Source organism: Anopheles coustani, chromosome 2 (assembly GCF_943734705.1).
Source record: "Anopheles coustani chromosome 2, idAnoCousDA_361_x.2, whole genome shotgun sequence".
NCBI classification, from domain to species: domain Eukaryota; kingdom Metazoa; phylum Arthropoda; class Insecta; order Diptera; family Culicidae; genus Anopheles; species Anopheles coustani.
This window is the reverse complement of record NC_071289.1, coordinates 60,898,324-60,924,206: the sequence shown is the minus strand read 5'-3', so window position 1 is coordinate 60,924,206 and position 25,883 is coordinate 60,898,324. Positions and strand designations below refer to the sequence as shown.

At 44.2% G+C, this 25,883-nt stretch overlaps 1 protein-coding gene across 1 annotated transcript in view; it reads right to left on the bottom strand.

Moving 5' to 3' along the window:
• LOC131264747 (breast cancer anti-estrogen resistance protein 1) overlaps nucleotides 1–25,883 on the bottom strand; it is a 124,593-nt gene that overhangs the window by 35,960 nt on the left and 62,750 nt on the right. The window contains exons 2-3 of the mRNA XM_058267015.1: nucleotides 22,009–22,152; nucleotides 276–503 (exon numbers count right to left, since the gene is read on the bottom strand). Of these exons, the coding sequence (XP_058122998.1) occupies nucleotides 276–503; nucleotides 22,009–22,152 (372 nt within the window). The remainder of the gene's footprint in view (nucleotides 1–275; nucleotides 504–22,008; nucleotides 22,153–25,883) is intronic.

Genomic DNA, 25,883 nt, shown 5'->3' with positions numbered 1-25,883 from the left:
TTGACCAAGGGAGAGGTAGCCATGGGTTAGTGGGGGATTGGGGTCTACCCTGTCCCCAACTAGTATTGACGCAGTGACTCCCGGGATATGTCAATCTATCCATCCTGTGAGCTACGTCTCCACCGCTACATCCGCCAAGTCCTAATCCTCAACTAAATCCTAATTACTGAAACGAACTCGAATGCGCCTCACCGAGACAACCCAAACCAAGCGCGTCAAATAGCTGGAGAGCCAAGGAGAGCCTCCTATCCGGTCGGTTAGGAAATCGATCTTACCTTATTGGGCATGATGTGCCAGGAGCGACGTTTGCCCTGCCGCTGGCTGCCATTGCTGATGCTGCTGTTGCTGCAGAGCGACGTGTTCTCGTAGATTTCGCTCGGGATCGGGCTGTTGAGGTTGGTGGTCGAGTCGATCGTGGGGCAGGGCGACGAGGCGGGCGATAGCGTGAAGCAGCCCGAGTCGTGCGATTGAATAATTTTTAATCTGTTACCCGGACAGATACCCTGCGGAAGAGGAAAGCGAGAGAAGAAAGCGGGTGTGGTAAGCAAATGGAATTATTCTACACCAGTCGGAGGGGACACGGGACTGCGGCTAACCGTTGGGAGTTTGGTTTTGTGGTCTGAGTTTAAAAATAAAAGTAAACAAATTCAACATGAAATTGCGAAAATCAAACATCGACTACAAGTGGAAGAGTTCAATTTAAATCCCCCCAAAAAAAACCCGACTGTATTGAAAACAAATAAGCTCCTTGCTTTTGCCTTCTATTTGCTTCGATCCATTGCCACGGTCCACTGCATCGTGGAACAATATTTGTCCTGGCGTACACTAAAAAAAAAACAGAAACACACAAAAGGACAATGCAAACAACAGCAAATCGATTCGAAAATAATCAGATAAAACCCAAACCGCCCCAACGATTCCTCCCCCCAAAACGTGACGCCGGCCTAACATTTCGTTGCTGTATTTGCGTTGCTAAGCAATCGAACGCAACCGAAACGGATGCATTTGATGACGGTGAAGATCTGTATCCGGTTCCTGAGTAGTGTTGGAGTCGAGTACAACTTTTAGACGCACACTCAGCTCGCTTGCATTCCGGCGATACTGTTAAGAATAGGTTTCGGTTGTGGAGCACACAAAAAAAAAACGATGCAAACATTTTCCTCTAAAATCTTTTCCTCCTGCGAACAAAGGATTCAGAGGGAAAAACAATCTATCGTCATGTAATCCCGCTGAGAGCTTCTTCGCTTCCGAAGGCGATTTGTAAACGGCCATGGACGTTGAACTCGAATCGATTCGGAACGGATAGGGACGAACCAATACGCATCTGAAAACGGTTTTTCGTTGGAGACAGGATAGCTCGCAGGGGATTCTGTTTTTTGCTAGATTGTATACCATCATAAGCCCTAGAAACGGCATGGCACGGTACTCGGTGCGTTGCGTATGATGGATCCAAAATTTTCGCATGACAGCGAATGAAAAAGTTAAATTTGTTATTTTTTACAAGATGCTTTTCCGGCTTTTTTACGTAGCACAGTATGTGTCTCTGTTCCTACAATTTTCAACGGCCATTGTAAGCAGTCCAGAAAACGAGCTGTAGTTGACGAGATGGTTGGATCGATGATCGATTTCCAAATGGAAATGTGCGATTGTTTTTCCAATCGCGTTCTCGTAGCAAAGGAGCGGTGGCTATTGTTCTTCGCTTTGAGTGGTACTGTAAGTTTCTCGTTTAATTTCTTCCTTCGCCACGTCCTTCCGCCAGCGACATTGGTGTAATCAACGTCACGGCGTGTGACACGGAACGTGATTGTTTTCTTTTCTCCGGGACGCTGCCAGCATCCATCCATCAATATTGTCAGGATGGGCAGGAAGTTTACGAGACAAAAAAACAAAATTGTATAAAAAGGAAAAGATAAATTGAAATGTCCCCACCACCGAAACGAGGCAGGTGAAAAACACTGACGTGAAAAAAACATCCCCCCATAGACCTTTTTTTCGTAATTGACAAACTTCTCAGATTCGAACCGTGCCCGGAACTCACTGACACTTTCACTTACTTCGACACACTTTCCGCCTCTTTGTCTGAAGGGAACACATTGTTATCAATCGTGACGAAGAGACAAGGATTGGGAAGGAAAAGTTTTATCAGCAGAAGTTAGAAATGTTCAGGATGGCGTAACAAGCACAAAAAGTGAAATTGACTTTACTTGAACAAAAAAAAAATTCTACGTATCTATCGTGGGATGCAAGCAATGTCACAACAACTCGAACCATATGAGGCGAACAAAATTTCATAATTTTCCTACTGCGTAGAAAACTTTCTGTTAAAATTTGATCAGAGGAAGATTGGTTTGGTATGTAAATAACATTTGACACAAAGATTTACGTAAGACGTTTTTACGGCGAAAAACTTCAGTTCCAATACATTAACATGCGGCCCAAACTGGCTATACCAGTGATGTCAAACTAGTTTCACCTTGCGGGCCGCATTTCCTCCCAAAATAGGTTCGCGGGCCGCATTTTCTCCCAAAATAGGCTCGCGGGCTAAACCATATAATTGATTGGAGTGATGAAAATATGTTCTTATCAATGTGGTTTTATCTTAACAGTCAATCATGTTTTACATTTTCACATTTTTTTCATATTATGTTACTTCTTATAAAATTTACAAATTTAGAGTAGAAGAGAGGGTTTGTTGCTCAATCGTTTTCCAAATTTTAACGAATTCAAATCAAGTTTATTGAAATATATGTTGCAGTTCAACACTATTGTGTATTTTGTTAATGATTTTAGAAAAGTAAAGGTATATAATTACAATAGCTAACTTATTGCTCCGCATTTGTTATTTTGTTTGGAATGGTCTTGTAGTTCATCACGTTTGTTTTCTATAAACACTATTTATCCACTTGTCTAGAAAAATCTGTGTACAGTCTGTTCCCGAGTTACGCGGATTATGGGGACCAGAGAAATCCGCGTATCTCGAATTTCCGCGTATCTCGAATATTGCTTGACACATAGTTTATACTAGGAGTTAAGAGATCGAGCTCTTGTGTACAAGTATCAAAGAATATTCAAAAATTTTCTTTGTTCATTAATATGAATGCAATGCAAGCGTATTCAAACAACATAAATTGCAATAAACGAAATAAAAAGCGTAAGTTATGCAAATGTGTAATTTACATATTTATTCGTGTGGTTGTACATCTCAGGAATTTAAATCGATGTAATAAACCCAATCTACTGTCAAACTTTGAAAACCGCGTATCTCCGAATCCGCGTAAGTCGAGAACCGCGTAACTCGAGAACAGACTGTAAAACCTTTGCTGCAAAGTTGCATACCACTTTCTTATTGAAATTGTTTAAATTGACATTCGTTCAGTTTTCTTGCAATTCGCAGTTCGTGAAAAAATTTACATTAAATATTTTGGTATTTGCTATAAGCCAATACTCAAGGATCCAAACTTTCGATGTAATGTTTCAAAGAGTCGCGGGCCGCACCCAATGTTCTTGCGGGCCGCATGTGGCCCGCGGGCCGCATGTTTGACATCCCTGGGCTATACGGTGGCTGAGGAGCGGTTGATTGAGGCTTTCAAATGATAAAAGCACTGCCAACTGGAAACCATAATTACCATGAAAAAAGGAAAATATTATTGAAAATTGTCGTCGACGAAAATTTTCCGAAAAGTGAAACGTTGAATTCCGATTTGTGAATGTCCGAAATTGGATGTTTGAATGAAAAGTCAATTTTTTCAATGAAAAGAATCAAACAATCAAATCAATGAAAAAGTCAAACAAATTGATAAAACAGAATTATTTAAATAATGGAATCGTCAATAAACGCTTTAATTGTAATGGTATTACGCGTTGCGATGAAACTCCAAAACATCAACAAATAAAAATTCCACCAGTTCTCGGAATACGTCTTCGAAAAAGGAATGAATCGACAGCAATCAAAATCTTAATCAACTTTATTTTATCGGTTTTGGAGGTTCCCAGCGGTTTCAGCAAGGGTGAAGGTATTGCATTTCATCTGCCACATAATGGAGATTTACGAAAAAAGCAGCTCTGAGCACATGAAGAAGATGTCGAAGCGAACGAAGCAAACGACAGAGTCCCCCGTGAGTCGTAATTCGCGTCTGGAAAAGGGAAACATTCTACATTTTACGCAGCAGCAAGAAAGGGAACTTAATTTTCCAGTCAGTGTGCTTCTCCTACCGTTGGATGATGGTTGTTGCAAAAGTTCGACTCCCTCGCGAAGCGAGAAGCTGTAACAATTGACTTACGGTCCACCGAACTCGCACGGAACCAGATGGAAGCAAGTTGGGGTTCCGGAGGGGGGGATTATCTGGAGGAAAATAAACAACCAGCGAGTAAAACCAACCGGAACCGGGAAGTGCCAGCGAAAAATGTTGAGCAGAAAGAAAAAGAAAAATACATATGAGTAGCAACGCGTAGGAGGTTTTCCGTGTTAGGCGAAGGAATCGTAAAGGAACAGAGGATGAGAAACACATCTTCTTTCTGGTTAGTGTTTAAGGGATGCTTCAATTCGCCAGAAAACCACAGGAGAAAATGTTGATTGAGGTTTTTCACTTTCATTCGATGCGGGTATCGCGCCGGACCTGAACATAGACATGCGCTTGCCTGGGAACTGCGTGGAAATCAACTTTCTGGCAACCACCAAAGTAACGTGTGAACCCCGATTCGTTCGGATGTGGATTCGTGGATAAGAGTGCGCCAAGATTTACAAGCTGATAGTGAGCCTTCAACTGTATAGGCCCAATTGAATTCTAACTCACCGAGTTAGTCAGTGTCTGTGTGTGTGTGGAGGATTCACCGTTCTTCGATACAGGACACACACAGCCCTTATTACTACAGGCAACAGGAAACTCCTCGGTGTTTTCTACAGGACAAGGCATCCTCGTAACATTCCCCGAATCGAGTCGAATGATAAACGATGGAAATTCCCAGGACAACATTCTGGCTCTTCCCACCTCACTCCCTTGAGCCCAAGAATATGTAGAAGAGAACCAGCAGCGAGATAAGAATCAGAAAGGCCAGCAACAAACCGAATCCTAACCGTTTGGGATTCGGCAGGAAAAAGGACGGTTCTGAAGCAAACTTCTCACACGCACATGCGGTAAAGAGGAGGTAGAGGTTAGGAGTGAACCGAAAAACAATCAACACAATTTGTTTGCAGACTTTTGGCCCAAGACCAACATCGTGCGCTTCCCTTCCCGTGTGTGTATGTGCGTACGTTCACTTCGATTTTTTCGCTTTTTTTTCGTTTGGCTCATATTTCTTACCGCCTTCAGTACAATAATGGAAGGTAAATAAGTAAACGTTTCGCAATCGTGCACGGGTTCGATTGGACCAAACATTCTAGATGATGGAGAATCTACCTTTGGAACAGAACGAAGTCAAAAGGAGAACCAACTACGACTGCCAAGAGGTACTTACGATTCTGGTAGAACACATGGACCCCATGGAGATGGCGCACGGTTGTTACCGGGCTGGCAACATTATGCTGGCGAGGTAAACATATGGAAACATACTTCCGCACCGTTGGTAAAATCCAATATGAGCAAAGAAGATCACCCTCAATAGCCAATCAAGCATGTAGAGAGGATCCTAGCGGAGGCAAGCAGCTGTCTTTGCCACGGAGGACGACCCAGGACACCTCTTTACCCAGGATACACCTTTGTTCTGTGAATAGTTTATGAGCAGCATCACAAAAGTGATGCGTTCACAGTCAATAAGCATAAATGTTTTCGTTGAGGATGCCTGAAGCCTTCATTGTGATGATTCAGTTGAAAATGCCTTTTCATGTTTTTCTTATGAGTGCGTAATATGATTCGAGATTTATCTAGCTTCTCCCAAAAAATATACTCATCTCCAGAATCCCACATACCAATCTTTAAAACAGATTCAAAAAAGGACATTCGAGGTGTATCGTTTAATAAAGTTGGGAAATGAAAATAGGTGTATTTTTTTTTAGAATTTCCATGAAAGACGTAACGGGGCCGTAAACAACATTCTCCCAAAAAGCAATTATCGAAAATCCGTAAATGGAAGTCCCCTCGACCAGGATGCGCGTTCGCTTGGTGCTCCCGGTGCTGGGCGGGTTGGCTTTTCGAGCCGAAAATATTGAGTGTCGGTGCAGCAATGTGCAAAATTGAGAATGCCAAATGAATTTATAAAGCACCCAATAAGTGTAAACCACTTTGGTATTATTGTGTTTTAAGCGATGCTCGGTCATTTTTATTATATTTTCGATTTGGTTTTCCTTTTATTCTGTCTGACACCACTTGTCTTTGACGAAGTGTACGTTTTTGTTGCAATTACCAACTCGACCGTGTTCGAGAGAGGGTGCAGGAAAATGTATGAGCACATATTTTTCGGCCATGCTGAAAGGAAAAGTTTTTATTCACGAGTAAAGCGCAGCTCATTGTTCTGGGCTACGCTTTTCCACATGATGTACAACTCTCTGTTTTGCAGACATGGGCGGCCGTGTGAAATTAAATTGCTGGGCTTAATTTGTTCCTCAGGCTCCTTTCCATGTTCTGTTTTTGTTTTCGAGTACCTCTCAAAAATACGTCACCATTGCACCCCTCCCCGCGGGTACCCCATTCTCTGGGTGCTCTTTTTTTTACGACCGGATATCACCGAAAGCCGGCGGAAACATGCGATTCGAATCGATTTCCTGGGGCGTATCGCGATGAAGCTTGATTAATTTTATTTGACAATCATTCGATACGCCGCCAGCGGCGAAAAAGAAATTTGAAAACCGATTTCGGGCGCGGACCATCGCATTAAGCTGGAGGATTACGAGCGTTTGGGAAAAATATGCCAACGGTCGTCGTGAGCATTATTTACAACAACACTTGGACCGTACAACGAAAAGCAATGAAGGGAGTGTTAACAGACATAAAATAACCAATTTGACGTTCCAACTTTCACCTCCGCCCATGATCATTCCAAAGATGTCCCGGCATGCTGCAAAATGTGCGAATGTATAACATAATTACCGTCGCGTCGTTCCCTCTTTCCCTCGGCCAAAATAATATATTGTAATTCCCTAACCGAATTACGATCGGGCGAAACGGTGTAAATTCATCCGACCATCCTTTCCACAATTACTTTTCCAAAACCTCAGGCAGCAACCCGGCAGCAACCCGTGCACCTATAAAACACTCGATGCGTTTTTGTGTTGCATCGAATGATAAATTGGTCCGGTACCGCCGCAGCCGGAAGAGAAACTTGCCCAACAGACAAAATGGCGAATTTTGCAAACACGATTCGGGCAATTTAACTGAGTGCACTTGTTTGGGTCAGTTGTTTCTGCTCGAGAACCGAAAGCACCCGAAGGGCGCAAATGGACATTGTGTAGTAGCTAGACACCCAAATTTGCCAGAATTTGGAACCCGCAAACTCCATACAACCTGCGAAAACTAATGGACCACTAAAGCCGCAGGATGGCTATGATGATATTCTTGAAACATGTTCATTAGTGAAGTGCCTTTAAATGCAAAATCTCAATTTAAAAACATTCCGCTGGACACTTCATGCCTTTCTATTTCAAACGATGATTTATCATTGTTCGGCTTTGTTTCGAGCGTGGCATGTTAATTTAATAATATTTATAATGGCCTGCATGGTATTCTAATGCGGATATATAATTTGATTAATGGCATTAAATGAGGTTAAGATCTTCAATCTCTGCAGGATAAAAACATATCAGTAGCGAAGGTAATGAATGTTTAATGATTATTGATTTCCTTTCACTATTTCGACTTTTATAGCGGGGAATACATTCCTATCCCAAAAGTAAAAGAAACATTAGAAAAAAATCCACACAACCCTAAAATCCCTCCGCTAATCAATCAATTAATCAAAAAGGCTTTTTTGAGATAAAAACGGATTTTTATTTCGAGAAAGTAACACGAATGCAGCAGGTGTTTTCCCCCTTTTGCTGCGAGAACCTTTCACTGAGGGATGGCTTTTAAGCCGTGAAAGATGGGTTTCCGTACGCGAAAGAAAAGCGCGTCTATCTTCTATTCGTGGACATCAAAACAAACTCATAAATCGTGAGATGAAGCGTTCTGCATTTATTTTTTCTTGTCTTTACACTGCACTGTCACCATTTGGAATAAACTTTGTTTGGGATAGCAAGAACCTGACGCTAGGTGACAGTTTTGGGCCCCTTTTGGGGGGGCGATGTTTCACTACCATCTGTTTGCCACGATGTACTAAAGACTTGCCATAATAAAAAAGAAATCTGAAAGGTATAAATCCAGCAAATGTCTCCCGGTAAAAGATAGGGCAATCCCGGCGGGCTCCTTTTGGCGTATCACAGAACATCATCAGATAAATCTGGCTAATTTATATGGCATTACATTACCGTTCGTTTGGCTCCAGCGGCGGTGGCGTTGGCTCACTACCTATAGCTCTTAGCGGTATAAAAAATATATTGCTCCCGGCAATATCTCTTACTACCTTGAGAATAACCGTGCATGTTACTTCCGAGAAGGAAAAAAAAAACTCTTGCGATTGGCGAACCCCCGCAGCCATTTTTAGTGCCAATAAAAATTTGGCGGAAGGAACGACTCAACTGAACAAGTGATCAGTCTGCGAAGACAAGAATCATTTCCACGGACTTGTTGATATTTTTTTGTCGCGGTGTCGATTATTGCTCGGTTGATCGTTTCCAATCGCAACCTCTCGTCGGGGAGAAGAAATTGCCAATTAGTGTTGGAAGCGAAATTGGCGTAACGTAACCCTCCTCAGGCGATCATCGGCGAGCTCCTTCGTTAGGGCGGAAGAAATGAACCACAGAAGGTAAGCGAAGACTTGGAATATTAGTGCAATTCTCAAGACGTGGAGAGAGTGTAAGAAGTATCGAGAGCATCGGCTACAGTAGACACCGACGGTATCTTTTCATCGCCGGAGGTCCACAAGCTGACGACGATGTGCTTGCGGATGTTTATTTTTTTGTTGTTGTTGTGCACCGTTCTCCCTCCAAGATATACGAGAAAGGAAATCGAGGAGTACGAAGACAGAATGGGGACAATTAATATAAATCGCTACGCAGCTCAACAAACTCCCTGTGCTCCGACTCCTTCGCCACCTCGAGGGGCCACTTGACTGCGATAGGCAATTCAATGCGTACCCTGAAGTGGTATTCCGCCTTCCAATCGATCAATCGATCTGGCCGGCCAAACAACAACAGGGAGATGGTACCACATCACCGCATCAACAATTTGCGTCCCAAAGTGTAGCCCGAAGCCTCCCACTGTCAAGTGACCAACCGGGCGCAAATAAAAATGTCATCCTATCGCATCTCTCGACCAGCGATAGCGATATTTTGTTGCCAGACATAGGGAAAACTTCAGCGAAGTGGCAACACCACACTTTGGGGATGAACCGGTCTAGACATAAGAGCGTCGTAGCGACTTAGTAGAAGTAATTGAAATGGGATTTTAAAAGGTTGCTGCTCAACAATGTAGCAAGCTAGGGACACGAAAAAGCGCACACAAGTAACGCATTCATGGCCTATTTGAACCATCATCAGGAGCCATATCTTGTTTGATACTCGTCGTACATATTGGTTGGTTAAATATAGTTACCGACGTAATACTTCTAAGAAGTAGTTTCCTGTTTGCTAATAGGTCAACATTTACACTAGGTGAGCTGATAAAGAATGTCCGTACTCGAGCAACAGGATATCTTGGCTTGGTTTCTAGAGTCTTCCATGACAAGAATCAGAAACAAATCGATCCAACGCTGCCGGGGAATCCTTTTCAACCGGAATAGCATTCGAGCGGCACCAGACATGCTTGTAAATGTCACTCACGCTGTCATATTAATGTCCGAAATCCTGTTTGCTCGCAAACAGTGCGTCTCGCCACGCCTGTCAGTCTTCTCGGTGCGCACGCAATTCGCCAAAATACCCGTTAAGTCCCTCTTGCTAAGGGTGGGTTTCTCTCGCGGTGATATTTTTTCACACTTTGTTCGTTTCTAATGGAGTCCGCAGCAACGATCCAGGCGATGAGGTTTTGATATTTTTGTCTCGGTTGTAGATAAGGAGTTGCGGAAGAAACCAATGTCGAAAGGGAAAAAGAATTTTGGATACTATCGAAAGAGCTCCTCTCGATCGTCCGGGAACAAGTAATGGAAGTGGCGAAATCGAGGGGTCTTGAATCTTGTGCGAACATTTTCGACGAATGACGTGCAAACATCTGACAGATATGGATATTTGACAAACGATAGCCTGGATCGATAGGCGATATCTTCCCGGTTTTTTGCTAGCATTTGTCGCTTGTCACTTCCATTAGAGGTTTCCATCCATTTTTGTCACCCCGAGCCAGGCGTTCCATTTGGAGGATTTTTTCTTCTTCTGCCAACCACAACCGACTAACACAGATGCTGCTGCAACCGGTCCATCCCGGTTGAATAGCATTTTTTTACTTTTTAGAATCCTTCCCGATCTCGTTAGGAAGAAAAACAATCCCACGATGGAGCGAAATTTCGGACAGCTGAAGAAGCAGAAAAAAGGCTGTTCGATCGTTTTAGCGAAGTGAAGTGTTGCCGAAAATCAAATCATTTAAGCGAGCGCACCCATCACCACAAGAACCGGTTCGCTGTCAAATTAATCGAACGCCGAATGGTAGAAGGAACTCGGCAAACGAACGTAGCAAAATAAAACACCAAAAGGGGAGGAACCCAAAGTCTGTATAGGATCATACCAAAAAAAACATACTAAACAAAAACAGTTTAGCTCACACCACGTCAGAATTGAGATGCGAGTGTGTGATTGCGGCGAAGAAGAGGAACAAAAACTGCCAATGCCCATCTCGTCCGACTTTACGAATGTTTTACTTTTTTGCACTTGTGATGCGAAATTGAACGCAAAATTTGACAGCCCTACACTCGACAAGAGAAAAAAAAACAGGAGAGGGATTCCGAGGTACTTTAAAAAAGAGTAGCGAATGGACCACACCACATAAAGACCCGGAAAGCGGAGATCATAATCCCAAAGTTGACGTTTAACGCAACCGGTTCTCCAATGGCGCAGTTCGGTTGCTTCTCAGCGGCCAGCAGTGTGGTTGGTAAAAGTTAGTTTTCTTTCGCCCCTATCTTGTATGTTGTTGTTGTTGCATTTTCGTTCCCCGGGAAAAGCTGCCGCCGCCGGAAATGGGTCGGCCGGCGTGCGAAAGCGCACTTCGCGGGCTCTAACCGTCGAGGCGGGACGTGCTGTTTGATATGTTAATTACAAAGCGAGTCGTGATTTTTGCACGATTCATTCCCCAGGTCTCGGCAGGCATCATCCGGGGAAGGCACTTGGAGGGGGTGAGCGGTAGACATATTGCCTGCTCGGTTGTCGCCGAGTCGTTCGTTATTTATCGTGATGAGTGCCCGAAAGGTTCAACGACGCGAAATGCCATCACGTAAGCAAAACCAACTTGCACTTGAATATTTGCTGCTTAAAAATCGTACACAGAGTTGCTGGTTTTGTCGAGCCTGAACGATGAGACAGGCTTTTTAACGCGAAATTGTCAAAAGAAAACAAAGCCATAACACTGAAAGGTATGATGAACCCAAACGCTGATACCAGAACGTTTAATTAAGTAAATGTTATCACTTTTTCTTTACTTAGTGAAGGTTATTTTCTTTCTACGCTGGTGGAAACACTCTTTGCAACATTATCACTTGTGCGCTCTTCCTATCAGCACCGTGTGGCGGCGTCGACCTGGCGCTTGTCTCAGCAGGCAGCTTCCATACTTGTAGCCACGGTCTACTGCAATTCCCGTCAATCATACAACGGCGATTGCATGCCGTATTACAAAAAAAAAAAGAAACCAGAAGCAACGGACCCTACCAGAAACCGGCATTTCATGGAGCAGCAGACCCGAGACGGACGATGATCACTCGCTGAGAGCCTTCACTTCTCCACCAGCTAATAATTCTGGAAAGTAAAACGAGTTTAGCACCACATCCCAGTGCGGACTAGAACGAGGGTCGGGCTGGGAGATAATTATTTTTTCCCAGGACTGGCGCAGACGTCACACACCGTTCCTATATCAGTGGCATTTAATATTATTGGACCCATCGACGGCTTGCGGCCTTGTGGCGTCGACTGAGGCGTAACCGATTAAAAGCTGAGGCAAATCGTCGAGGCGTTGCTTTGCAAGCAAGCGGGGTTCGAAGTTCGAAAGGGACTAGGTAGCTTGTTAGGGAACATAAAATTTCATCGTCCATTTCAAATACCTCATCAGCTTCATTCTCTTGTCTTCTTTCAATAGGGCTCATGTCACACAGAAGCGCCAACCATTAATTTTATTAAAATTCTATAACACTCCCGCCTTAGAGGAAGAGAAAGGATATTAATTGAATTTCTCTTTGAGACATCCGTTCGTTGTAGCGACCAGAGACGTAAATCGCAAGCTTGCTTCGGCCGCAGTTGCAGGAATGAGCGGCCACACTTTGGCAATTTCAACACCTTGGTAGTCAGAATCCAGACGCATCCAAAGAATGTGGACATCGACCAGGCGTCCAGACGATGCATGACATAGATTGGATTCATTTTTCACTTTCACACTTCCACGCTGTCGGTAATCTTCCGTGCTATCCGAGAGATTGAAAAGGGTTGAAATGTTCAGTTGAAATGCATTCCTCATCACTAGTGCCTGGTTGCCTACAGTTTCAAACCCCCCGGGATTCGTTTATGAGAAATTTCAACCTGTGGCTAGGCCACAACTACCTGAGCAAAAGAATTTAATTAATGAAAACCGCTTTTATGGTGCTTATGTTTCCCAAGAAACCCAACTGGATCCCACACAGCACACGCACTGACAGTTGTGCGAAAGGGAAATTTAAATGTACCTAAGCATACTGTAATTTTATGGAAAGAAACCCCTGGCATAACAATCATTAAAAGGCAAGGATACGTGCTTGCGAGTATGGTATGATTTTATGTTCCTGAACGACCACTGTTGAATGGAATGAATCCTTTACGGTTCCAAGCTTTTAATGTATGATGTTCTCGAGGCTAGAAATGGTTAGCAAGTAACCTAGGGTATGAGCTCACAACAGTAGCAATTTAAATGGAGGTGGTTTTAATCGTTTGCTATGCTTCCATGCTTTAATCATCTCGTCAACTGGGTTGCGGTCGTGTTGAGCAACAATTCACAGACTTCTTTACACTTTGAAGCCACCCATCGTCAAACATCGTGCCTGTTAACGGATGTGAACGTACGAAAAACGTGATTCGTTCTCATTTATCTCGAACTGGAGAGCCTCGTGTGAGGGCAAGGAAGACGGAACGTAGGTTCATTACGCAGAAAATAGTTATGAATCACATCCATGAGCTTCGATGCGATGTTTTGCGTGCGCCACAAGCACCCCATTAGCCAACGACAAATGTCAATGAACCAACGAACCACGTCGTAGGACGCGACATTTATTGGTGATAAATTGTCGTCACACGTGGGCTCCGGTTTTCCCTGGCTTCATTCATGGAATTCTGCCTTACAGGGACAGAACGCACACCTGGATCGAAACCGACGGGCAGGTTGTCATACATAATATTCAATTTCATACGGTTCGTGGGTGAACGAACATGGTAAGCTTTCCTTGCAGCGTAACCACAATCCTCACACCCAGCTGGAGTTTTGCAACGCGGCTCTCCAGACTAATGAACGAAAGAAACCTCGCGAAACCTGATCAATGAACGCCTACAAGGCTTCTGCTTCTCGCGACTATTCTCCATGTGGGATGTAGTTTAAAGTCTTCTACATATTGCAACACTGCAGCTGAGTTCTCGTGCTTTGTTTTTTTTTCACTTTACTACAGTACTACTCACTACTTGTGGTGTGAGCTGGCATGAGGTAATTTATTATACTGCCAGTTTCGCTTTCAACATCCGGCTGTCCGGAACATGGGCTAGCGGTTTCGATTCATACAATTCCACACCATGAATGAATAAAATCGTATCGAGTAGAATTAACGCAAAAAAGATCGTACCATCCTACGCACCTGGTCCGTACTGGGTGTGCAACTCTTGTTTTATCCACAGGAGGATACTGGACAAACCACAACCACCCACCGCCACAACTGTAGTTAAACCGCCCCCGTAGGTGTATATTAATATACGATAATTACAGTTTATCAGTAAAACAAAAACATTAAACTTCATCAAGCACCAATCATCACCAACCAGCCTTGTGGTTTTTGCCTCTTTCCTACCAATCAATAAGGATAATTTTGCACCAGAAGTGAAAGGGTGGGTTCAAAATGATTGTTGGTTGAATTTTTAAACTTTTTCCAACCGAAAAGTGGGCTTCCTCTGCACGGTAAACTGCATCTGTTGGTAGTGGCGATGAATGGAAGGCATGCAGGCGGTGTTTAAATCCGAAGCGCGGGATGTGATGATAGGTTTCGAATGACATGCCAGTAATTTGAGGCCAACACAGAAGCTGCGGCAACTGGTAACCACAGAACCACTCCATCACGGAGTGTTGTGCTGTGTAGATTTGCTCTTCAGCTGATGTTCTGGAGTCCTTTCCCATCCCGCAGTTGGTAGTTTTTTGGGGAATGAACTGCTTTTTGTGAAGTCAGGAGAACGTTCTTCCTGGTGATTGTATTGAATCTGTAACAACGGGGAAAGGGGGAATTCTATTATTCTGAAATCACTATGAACGAAAGAAACGTCAAAAGAAGAATAGAAGAAATAAAAAAGTACTCACAATCGAAAATTTTATTCCTACCGCGCCTCATATTCTGCTCTTTATTCGCTCACTCTTAACGCCTCCACGCGTTCCGAACGCAGCTGTCAACGCAACCGAAGCGTATTTCCATCTCGACTAGACCCGGTGTCGCCATCGGTGAGGAGAACTTATGATTGACTGCGCCCCGCTGATGATCCGATGCTGGTTGCATCGAAATATCTCGACTTGCCAACTACCAATTTTACGCTACCTTAGGGAAGCATCTACAATTTCCCTACAGCGTGCCCCCCGAGGGCCAGCTGTGACGCCGATAAACTCTGGAGGACTCTCCGGAGTAGGAAAATCCCGAAGTGGATTACCTCCGGGATGCGATATCATCAGCGTAAGCTGGTGCCGGTGTTGCGTTCGAAACCGAACCTTACCGACCTCAGTCATGGTTGGTTGCGATGCAAACTGCATGGAAGTCACGGTGGTGTACACGTGCCTTGCCTTTATTGAAACTCTCACTAGCACTGTCGGGTCGAGCACAGCTGCATGCTGCTGCCTTTTAGTTCATCTGCTACCGGCGGGAATTGACGGTCGAAGAGCGTACGCGAACGGTTATGGAAGATTGATCTTTACACAGAGGCAACATCCGCTTCTTGCTCGTGCTCACTTCCTGCACCGTGGAGCTCGTGTTTTGGGTTTCTTTTACCAAGCAACATAAATGAAACGCTCCGAACTTGTGACAGAGAGAGCGAGTATGAGACAATTAAAAAAAGGCTGAGATACCTTTGGTACAAACATTTATTCAAAACATGGTTTTATTTATCACCTCTTCCATTACAGGATTATGCCACTGAAAGACACCGGCAAATTCATGATACCGGCTGCAGACCTGTAAATAAGCTCGCGGGTCCTGGCATTACCGGGGCGAGACACACTCCGTTGCACCAAACGACGCCCGGGGTGTAATGAAATTGTTTTAAATTAAAACCAGCCACTAATGATGGTAATGATGGTTTAAAACCTACTCCGGCACACTTCCCTGAGCCAACGCGGAACGTACGCGCTGGAAGTACGACGGCCAACTCGGCGCGTCGTAGTCGCTGCGTTAGGAAAAATTAAATCCCAACCTAGAAGGCGTTTCCTTCGTGAGGATTTTGCACGTCTAGCCGGACGATGCAATTACGCCAATGCACCCCGAGGGCGGTCTCAGCACCCGGCTGGCGTTTTTGTGCTTTTCTTGTCCAGTGTCAGACAACCTGCACGCCTGGTATTAGCGTCATTCATGCCTCCACGCCATACCGGAAGCTTGGAGGGCAATCTCTTCTATCTCTTAGTACCGGACAGCTCCGCTTGCAGCACCTGATACTTGAGACAAAGAGTATGCCGTCGAATGGGAATGTAAAGAAGTATTTCAACATACCATTTGGAAACCGGGTTTATGCTGGCCGGGTGTAGGATACTCGCTGCTAGGTTAACCAATCTCATCGGTCCCGACTCACAAGCAAGAGTCTTCGGAGGTTCAGCGTTTGTCGGTCTTTAGAAGCGTTGCGAATCGTGCGGAAACATTTCAATTACCAACGATGTGTATCACAGAGTAACACTGACACTTCTCCACGGAAAAACGACATAGAGAGGCTTCTCGGAAGGATTAAGGCAATCTATGGTCGGCTGCACAGCTGAGTCCTGCTCGTGCCGAATGCATTTCCAGCGAAAGAGGTGAATGGTAGTAAAATACCGCCAGTAGGTACTGGCTAGAGGGGCGATACCTAGGGTTCGTATTGGGATTTTAACTGTCAATCAGGTAGCTTCTGTGGAAAATTTCTGACTAGTTAAAGCTGAGAGCTTCATAGGAAAGGAAATATATAAAGACGTAAACGATAATGAACCTTTTTGTGTAGAAGAAAATATCCATATGCCACGGTGAAAAGCGTGAAGATTAAATTGGCAATACCTTAAAGACCCCTTTCATAAAATTTAAAGTACGTTTTGTAGCCTTCAAAACGGAGGGACTGTAATGCTCTCACAAATTAAGTATTTTGAAGCGTTTTGGAATAATAGCCTAATGTAATCCTATCAGTAAGAAATAATAAAGCAATTAATTTGCTAAATAATAAACAGTTTTTGTTGCAAATGTCTATTCTCTTTGGCTTATGTCCTGTGAAAGGTACAGATAAGACAATTAAAGTGTGATATGAAAAAACATGTTTAGAGATTTTTAACCCTTCTAAACCCATTCACTGAAAAGTTGAGCCATAAACTACCGAAAAGCAAATCCGAACCGATGAGTAACAAATAGCTCATAAGCTCTTCCACCCTTTTTCAAACATGCACAAAAGGAGCCAATAGAACAAAACAAACAAACAAACTTATCTCGATAGGATCTTCAACCGAACAAAACGATAATCCATTCCCGGCCGTCACACCTTTGTGGGTGTGGGAAAAGAAATACCCACGAAAGAAATAAAAAAGGTAAACGGGAAGCCACACCAGAGTAGAGTCACAACTCTTTGGCCGATGCCGGATACCCTGGGACCTTCGGTTAACAGCCGTACCTTTCCTGAGCCTGTTTTTCTTCTTTTTTTTTAGAAACTTTACTCTGGACGTTGACTAAGGAATTTCCTGACGGGTAGCGAAACGATGTCAATGAAGACCCTGTCGGTGATACATAATGTACGAGATGAAACGAGTCAGATAAATAAAAGGATAAAGGATAAACATCTACCCTTGTCGGTGGCGATAAGCGCAACACTGGCCAGTGGTCAGTCGGTAGATACAGGACAAGGAAGACCCAACCGGAAGCTACGTAAACGTCGCTAATCAGTTTGTAAACATATCCTGTGTATCGTGTCCTTTTAACCCCGCCTGAGGAAAACACTGGTAGCATCGTTACATCGGGGCCGCCAATGATGGACATAAAAACAGAAAAGGAAGTAGGATCAACCAAACCGTTAAAAAGGACATTCCATGGAATATAACACGGCATCTTCTTTAAAGGGGTTTTTCCTGGAACTTTTTTAAGGACAAAAAATATTTATGTTGTCTTCATATTCCACGAGTTCTACGACGGTAGTTTAATCCCAACCAGGTTCTTCTATTACATAACGCTAGAGAAAAGAAGACCGCCTTAAGAAGACTACATCGGTCAGAAGAAAAGACATCGACAACAGGCCCCGGAAGAAAGGGACTCAGAGGAGAATAAAATTAATTCCATTAGAAAACTTGTTGCCCTATCCTGGATAAAGCGGGACAGGTTTGGGGCGCTACCGGCATCAGCAAATTAACTGTATCTTGAAAAGATTCTCATCTTTTAGTTGGTAGCCACTTTGCCATCTTTTTGCATAGTTACAAAACCTCCCGAAGGAAAGGTTTCTTGCTTCAATAACAGAATATTATGAATAATCTACACGACGGCGTCGGATGATTACGACATCAGATTCTGGATGGTTAGGATGGTGTTGTTCTGTGGTTGTCGGAAAAACAAGCATCTTCGGTGTGAGTTTGGGTTTAATCAACTAGCGCAAGACGGAAGCCCATCGTCAGCCATTTCGTTGGAACTTCCGGGAAGGAAGGAAACAACGTGATGTAAAAAGGAGATTCTAGGGGTTGGCTTGGAATATTTGCACACCAAGTTCACCTTTGCAGCAACTTTAACTTCGCCACACGTAATAAAGATGGTGTCTGGCAACGTCGAACTCCCGTCAGACATCTCCACCCTCGGTTCCGCGCTCGTGTATTCCAATTAGACTTAATTTCATTCCCAAACTGACGCCTTTGTCTCGTGGTTTGCTCACCGCAAAGTACGCACACTCCGACCATCATCCATCCTGTGGGAGAGAATGCACGAAAAGGTTCTTCCTGGTAGGTTAGGGATTCTGTCTTCGCTGCTGCTGCACTTGGAGGGTTGATTTGATAAGTAAAATTCCTTGTTCGGCACGATCGAGGTCTTCTCGGAGCTCTGCCGCATTGATCATCGTTTGGAAGGGTAACGCACACCACCAAACCTGCGGTGCCTAAAGCCCTGGGATGCTAAGGATAGGATTGCGGTATCGATGGGATAAAGGGGTGCCAACTTCAACGTCTCTGGCGCCACGACCAACAACACGTCGGCGTCGAGCCGGGGATGGAATGAAGATGGAAAATTCCAGAGGACCCCAGACTCCGGTCGAGCTCTAAAAGACGGTAAGGGAAAAGGAGGAAGAAACAAGTACGCTCCACACTTTACTTCCTTATTGTCGGTTCATTTTCAGGGGTTTAGTCTTCCCCAAGGAGAAAAAAAGATGTGGTGTGTACGTGTGCGTGTTTATTACCGGCGCACAATGAAATTCAAATTTAATGATAGGGTTTCAGAAGCCCCATCCATCCATCGCAGCATCGCTCCAGAAAAGTACGGAGCGGACCAGGTTCCCTCGGTTTTTGTATGCCTCCAAACCGTCAAATATGGGGAACTCCTGGGCCATTTGTGCGCACAGGCCGCATATTGTAGCGCGTAGCGTAAATGACTGACTATAAGAGCGGGAGACCCTTAATAATCCCTTGTTTTCCGGCAATACCACGTCCAACCCTCCACGGCCACCTTTCTTCTCGACTTCCCGAATTAATATCACCGGAAAGCCAATCTCATAAACGTCCAAACGGCTGCCTCTGCTGCAGGTAACAGGCTAGGGTAGCCAAAAACGGTTGTTGATGTTTGTGCTGCCATAAAGCAACAGACTGGTCCGGACGAGATTTCTGGGGGGTTAAAGGCAGGACAATATGTTGCAAACGGTTGCGCAATGGATGCCATCCTAGCCCTTGGTTCGTTTGGCATCGAAGCCGAAAAATTAACAACGTGGGTAATTCCTGTATGGCGCCTCATTCCTGCTGAACGTGCGACCGTTTGCCTACCGGAATAGCTAAGCATAAAGGCAAATGTTTGTTTAAAGCTTTTCTACGAAGAAAAGTGAACGGTTTGAAGCGCGGGCGAGCGTCAACTGACGTGCACAAATTCGTCGTTCCTGGTAGGGTCGGTAAATTTGCCTAATGAAGCGCAAATATTTTTATAACATTTATCAAACGGTCATTGCAAAATCTGTTTATTAAAATCTATCGAAGTATAAATCTAAATATCCACGATCTTTTGAATAAATCAATACAAACCACTCGAAAGGCAAACAGCGAAAGTCTGCAAACATCTGTACCCTGAGGATGGTCAATACTGCCAAGCTTTTCTTTGCATTTACCAGCCTGTTTGCATCTTAATTAATTTTCATTCGCAAACCCTTCCTTTGGATATTGTGTTAAGAAAAACCGACATTCTCTGAACACCCTTTCCATGAAGCAGTTCCAGTATTGTTGCAAACAGAATGATTGGTAGAAGAAAACATCCAGGCAAGCGGAGCCTAACGAAGTAACATCAAGGTTCTCTTTATTCCAACCTCAAACACCGACTGGTACGCAGGAAAATTATATTTCATTTATGTTAACACACCAACCCGTGAAGGGTAGCCCTAAGGAACTGCCTTCTACGTGCCGAGATTTTCCATTTCGAGAGGTCCTTGTTGCATCAACTTCAAGAGTGTGTAACGAAGTGGCACGACTACGATGCTGCAACGAGGGACGAGGACTGGTTCATTTTGGTTTAGGATGAGGTTTATTCCCTGTGCAATTCAAAATGTCGACTTGGATGGGTGCATAGGTGGTACGCCGGAGCAGTGAAAAGTAAATACAGTAGATTACTTTTCTGATTGCCTCTTTTTCAATACATTGCAGGGGAAACGGATTAAAGTTCACAAGACTTGTGCTATAGTGTCCGTTTATGCATCAACACATTCCAATGCTGTAACCGATCGGAGTACTGTTTACTGTTAACTCCACACCGATCAGTTTATGACACGCAGAATCCACACACAGTAGAATTAGCCCTAGGTTTTTGATGTCCTTGTAATCGAGTGCTATGTTCACCATTCCTGGAATCAGATGCTTCTCAGGGCCTCCATCGGTGCCTTCTGTTCCAAGAAATCAATTCGAAAACCTTTACAAAACGTACCCGTATCCATTGAAGTGGAAGTTCGCCTCGTTGCTTCAAATAAAGCGTAGACTTGAAGCGTAGAAAGAAACAGCTACTAAGTACGCAATTCAATTACTGTTTGATCTTCCACCGAGGGGTTTCCCGCCCACTCGTTAGATCCGTATGGCCGATTGAATGGCGCTCTCTGCGCGTGCCGTGCAGATAGATATCGACTTCCAGCTTGGCATCCTTCAATCAAGCCTAAAGTCCTTTCGACAGCCCTGTTGAAACGGGGTATCGCCATTCTTGATGTCAAATCAACTCTCGTGTCATTAACGTCTGAAGGGCGTTTCAAAAGCGCTACGAAACGGAACTGCAGAAGAGTGTTTGCCGGCTCAGCCGTTAGGCTGGGCACTAATTGAGTTATCCGCATCTCGGACAGAACCTTTCCTTCGGGATCCCCGGGACCGTAAAACCCTCCACTTGCGAGGCGGAGAGCTCACTTGAACCGGGGCTGGGACGTGAGCGATGCACACGGAATCTAAAGTTCGCCTAAGCCTACCATTAGCCGCCGCTCCGTTCCCGTCATTAATCATCCGCTGAATAATTAAACAAGTCTTTACAGCGCCGCGCGGCGCAACAGCCACGCCGGGCAATTTCTTCGGGAGAAATGGCCGACGGGCGTATCAAACAGCAGCGGACCAAAAGTTCACCCATTCTGGCCTACACCAAGGGTTCACGAGAAAGGTAATCAAAGCCGACAAGCTGTAGAGGGCCGCCATAAAAAGCCCGAACCCGGTCGTAAATTATTCCATCTCGACAGCAGAAGGTCCGGCCAAGCGGCTGCGTTAGCTTCATGGGAGTTGTGCAGGAGCGACTTTGAACGACGATGCGCCGAAGAACGGCTACTTCATTTGAATATGCTATCCAACCTTTCCTGCAACTCAGTCTATCCAGAGGAACCATTTTACAGCGTTGCTGGACCTGCGACCCAAGTGTAACCTTAGACCAATAACTCCACCGGGCTGTGACCGAGTCTCACGCACGAGCTTGGAAGGTTTCATCCTTCGGGATTAATTTCGATGGGAACCGTAACAGGTGAAATTTGTCCCGACGACGACAACGATGACGGAGAATTGAGGCACTGTCGCCTTCCCGATTTATAGTTACTCCAGATCCAACTAGACTCCCCTACAATTTCTGCGTTCTTCACCTGTTAGAGCGGCCCAACTCTAAACTTGTTCTGGGAACGCGTTCTGGCAGCGAACAATCCGACGGACCTCGAACAGTAGTAAAACCCGCTTCTCGACTCACCTGACGACCCCTTAGCTGGCAGAGCCACCATCCTTTCAGCCCGTTCGTGTCGGTTTCGATGACGGTCAGTATTTCGCCCTTGCGAAAGGCGAGCTCGTCCGTAGTTTCGGCAATGTTGTCGAAGGTTGCCTTGGCCAGTAGTTTCTGTGGAAAGAAAATGTAAAAAAGGAAACGTTAAACAAATGGAATACCAGATTGGGAGGTTTTTGACAGCTATTGATAGTACAGATACTAGCAGTTGGAAAGAGATAAGTCCCGGTGGGACGCTTTCGATCCTGATGTACTTTGAAGCAACACTGTCGTACTCAAAGCCTATCCCTACTAGATATCAAATCCTGCATGCACATTTTGAATAAATTTGAAGGTTGGTGAAAACAACACAATTTACTTAAAACGCATGAAGTAAATTACACTCAAGGGAAAAGTGATGAAGTTAAAACGTCTATTCCGTGACTTACAGCCGTGTTTGAGAACCTTCCAAAATTATCAAGAGAAGTGAAGAAATTATTTACAGCGACGGTTATTCGATGGAGTTACCAAGGGCACCAGAGCATTCTTTGTTTCTGCGTATTCAACCGAATCCCCAGATTCCATCTTCTCTCATTCACAATGGAAACGTGTTGTAACAGGATCATTCACGCAAGTCGCTATTAGACTATTTCCGCTTCCCTTTCTGTCGTGCAACTTTGTTTTGTTTGGGTTTCTCAGAACCTGGCGGGATGTTTTTCTTGTAGGCAAAAAAGAAAATATGGCAAACAGCTGAGGGTAGACAGAATTGGAAGCCAACGAGCGGTACGCTTCGATCGCTCGAGAGAAAACCATATCTCATCTTTCCGCCAGAGTACGCTGGTGAAATGTACAGGAACACCCTAAAGTGCAACGTAGGGCCCAATGAAAACAAATAAACAAATCTTTTCGGCCCAATCTCGTTGCCTGCATCCCTCTTGAAGGTACTTTAAAGCAGAAATCAAAGGAACTGACAAAAGGCGCATATAGAGAATCGTTGGATGTTCAAATGGCAATCGAACGGAATGGAATAACCAGGGCAAGTAATGCGACACCAAACGCAGTGTATCAGACTGACGCAGCTTATGGGATTGTATTGGTTCTCTTCCTGTGTTCCGATTCTAGCCTATTTGTGCTTAAGTGAATGTCGTAAAACGAGGCCATCTTGGATGGGAAGTTTCCGCTTTCAATTAGGCTAATGAATATGTTACCGTAGAAAAAGTGTCCTTCAGGGTTGGTTTTGTGTGTTAAACTTCTTTGTCATGTAGATTAAATAGTTTGCGTACCACTGACAGGTCTGTCAATGATCTCTCTCGCAGTTGCATGTCTCCAAACAAGATACACTTTTTCTTTGGAACTTGAAACAAACAACATTCGAAATGATTCAATCGCGACACACTTCCACATCCGTTTGGAAACACTTCCCTTCAACCCACACGCGCGTTTTCGTGAAACTTCCCTCCGCGTGGGACGACGCTGCCGGACACCGTGCATGTGTTATTGGTTTTAATTGGTTTGTCGACTGGACTATCTGTCGTCGGAAAATATATTTCCGCGACTTCCGTGGGACGTGGCGTCGCGCCCGTGGAGGGTGAGATTATCACGTTCCGGGGTCCAATCGGGCCATCCGGATGATTTTCCATCCCATGGCGCAAAACACGGCTCAAATTTCAGCGTGGGCACTCTACGTTGACAACTGGGTGTTCCTCGATGTGCCTCGAGCTCGTGGCTCGTTATGGCAAAACAATTTTCACGTGGTAAAATTTATGGGCCTTCTCTGAAGCATCGCCGACGGCATTGCGACTTAGGCATAAATCCGCGCAAGTAATCAGCACTTGATTTTTATCTTCGCTTATTCATTTTGCTCGATCGGTGCTGCGTCGGATTTGTGATGACTTTTTCTTCTCGTGGGTGAACACCAATCTTCCCGCCTTCCCGAAACTGGAAATCGCGTTAAAACTTCCGCCACTTCGGCCGGGTAACGACGGCCGGCAAGGCAAAGCAGTAGCAGCCCAATCTCTGGGTAGTATGAAGAGAAATTGCAAATTGGTTGAGTCGTTCAACAGATGCCTACGGCGGATAAACGCCACAATGACGGGGATGATTTGTCGACGAACAGGAAGATGATTGTGCATGAAAAACATCTCTCCATCAACAGAAGGCAGATGATCTTATCTTCTATGCATGGAGCAATCTTAACTATTGTTCATGGTCGACGATTTTGATTTTTCTTCCCTGCTTTTAACAGGATGGTGGAAATTTTGCCAGCTTCATTCTTTAATAGAACAGTTTTGTTTCGATTTTATGAGGCAGATGAGATGGCAAATTTTGTGAAACATTTGCTTTTCTGTTCTAAAATACATTTTATTGTACTTAAAAGATCTTTTTAATAAGAATACTGTTTACGTCATACTTTATAACAATTTAACTGAAGAACAAAATACTTACAAAAAGTAGTTCAATATAGGGAACACATAGTTTAAAAAACACCTATTACGAAACATTTAAAAAACGTCCAAATTTAATATAAAAGCAAGGGTAGGTAAAAAAAACAATAAAAACTCCGCGAATGGTTGTTTGTTTTCGATGACAGTAGCTTTTTCCCAGGAGTTTTCATGCGCCCGAACAACGTGCGCCAACCACAGCAGCATGAAAAATGTTTTTCACCACGCAGTCAAAAACAAAAAAGGCCCAATGTGCGCTCATTTGAATAACCAGAACGATTTAACGAAGCGTAAAAACTGTTTAATGTAAACGAGATTATTAGCAAAAACGAATAACAAAAAAAACATTCCCACGTGTCGCTATCGAAACAGTTTTCCAAGGGTTATAATTTTAAATGTTTTATATGTGAGAAAGCAAACACAGAAAAAACGAGGTATAACATAAATTTAACATTATAGGTCGTGCAGTTGGTTTACGTTTGCCATTTTCACCCAAATGCGTTTGGTATTAACGATGCAAAGCTTCTTAAAATGGTGGAAAAACAACGGAAGGGTGTTTTGTGGAAAATAAATAAAAATCAGCGTCATATTAAGTGGAACTAATTGGCCAACAATGGATACCAACAAAGGCAAGCACTGTAATTGTGGCCGCTTCATTGAATTATGGCACATGACGGGGAATTTAAAAAAGCCTTTAATAACAATCAACATCCCGTTATTAACTATTCCAAGCAAAGTGAGGAGACTGGTGCGGAAACTGTACTGCAATTGATGCACATTTTTCAACCACCTCTCCATAAAGTGTTAATAGAACTATTATGAACTAGTACGCTCGCTCACGCCTTCCCAAGGCGCCAGATCCTCCCATTATGGAGCACGAATTAATTCACCCACCGGGTAGGAAGCATCGTGGTCACATAAAACATCGAACCGATTTATAAATAAAACGCCAACGGCCTCATTAGCATATAATTAACTGGATGTAACCGTTCATATCCCGACGGTGGCAATGGCGGTTTTATTCACACAAGCACGACATTGTCAAAGGACGGCGTGTGAGAGTTGCATGCTGACTACAATGACGACGATGATGATGATGGTGTCGTCCGTTTGCATTTTATGCACTCCACATCCCTCGGGCACGACCGTTGACCTTTCGACGTGGCGCGGCGATGATGCTGGCAGGCATGCTGTAAAAGCTTTCAAAAAGCACTCGCCCGCGTGTCAGGTTTCTTCGCCACGCCGATGATGCTCGATTCGATGGAGACATCACATGCTGGACGAAAATAAAATGCTTTCACTTTTGAGCTGCTTTCGGGAAAGGTGAGCGGGAAACATTTAATCTCTCTAATGAGTGCAAACTGAATTGTGATTGGCTTTCTTCAGTATCATGTTACACGTAGAAAGTAAGGATTATGTTTCCTC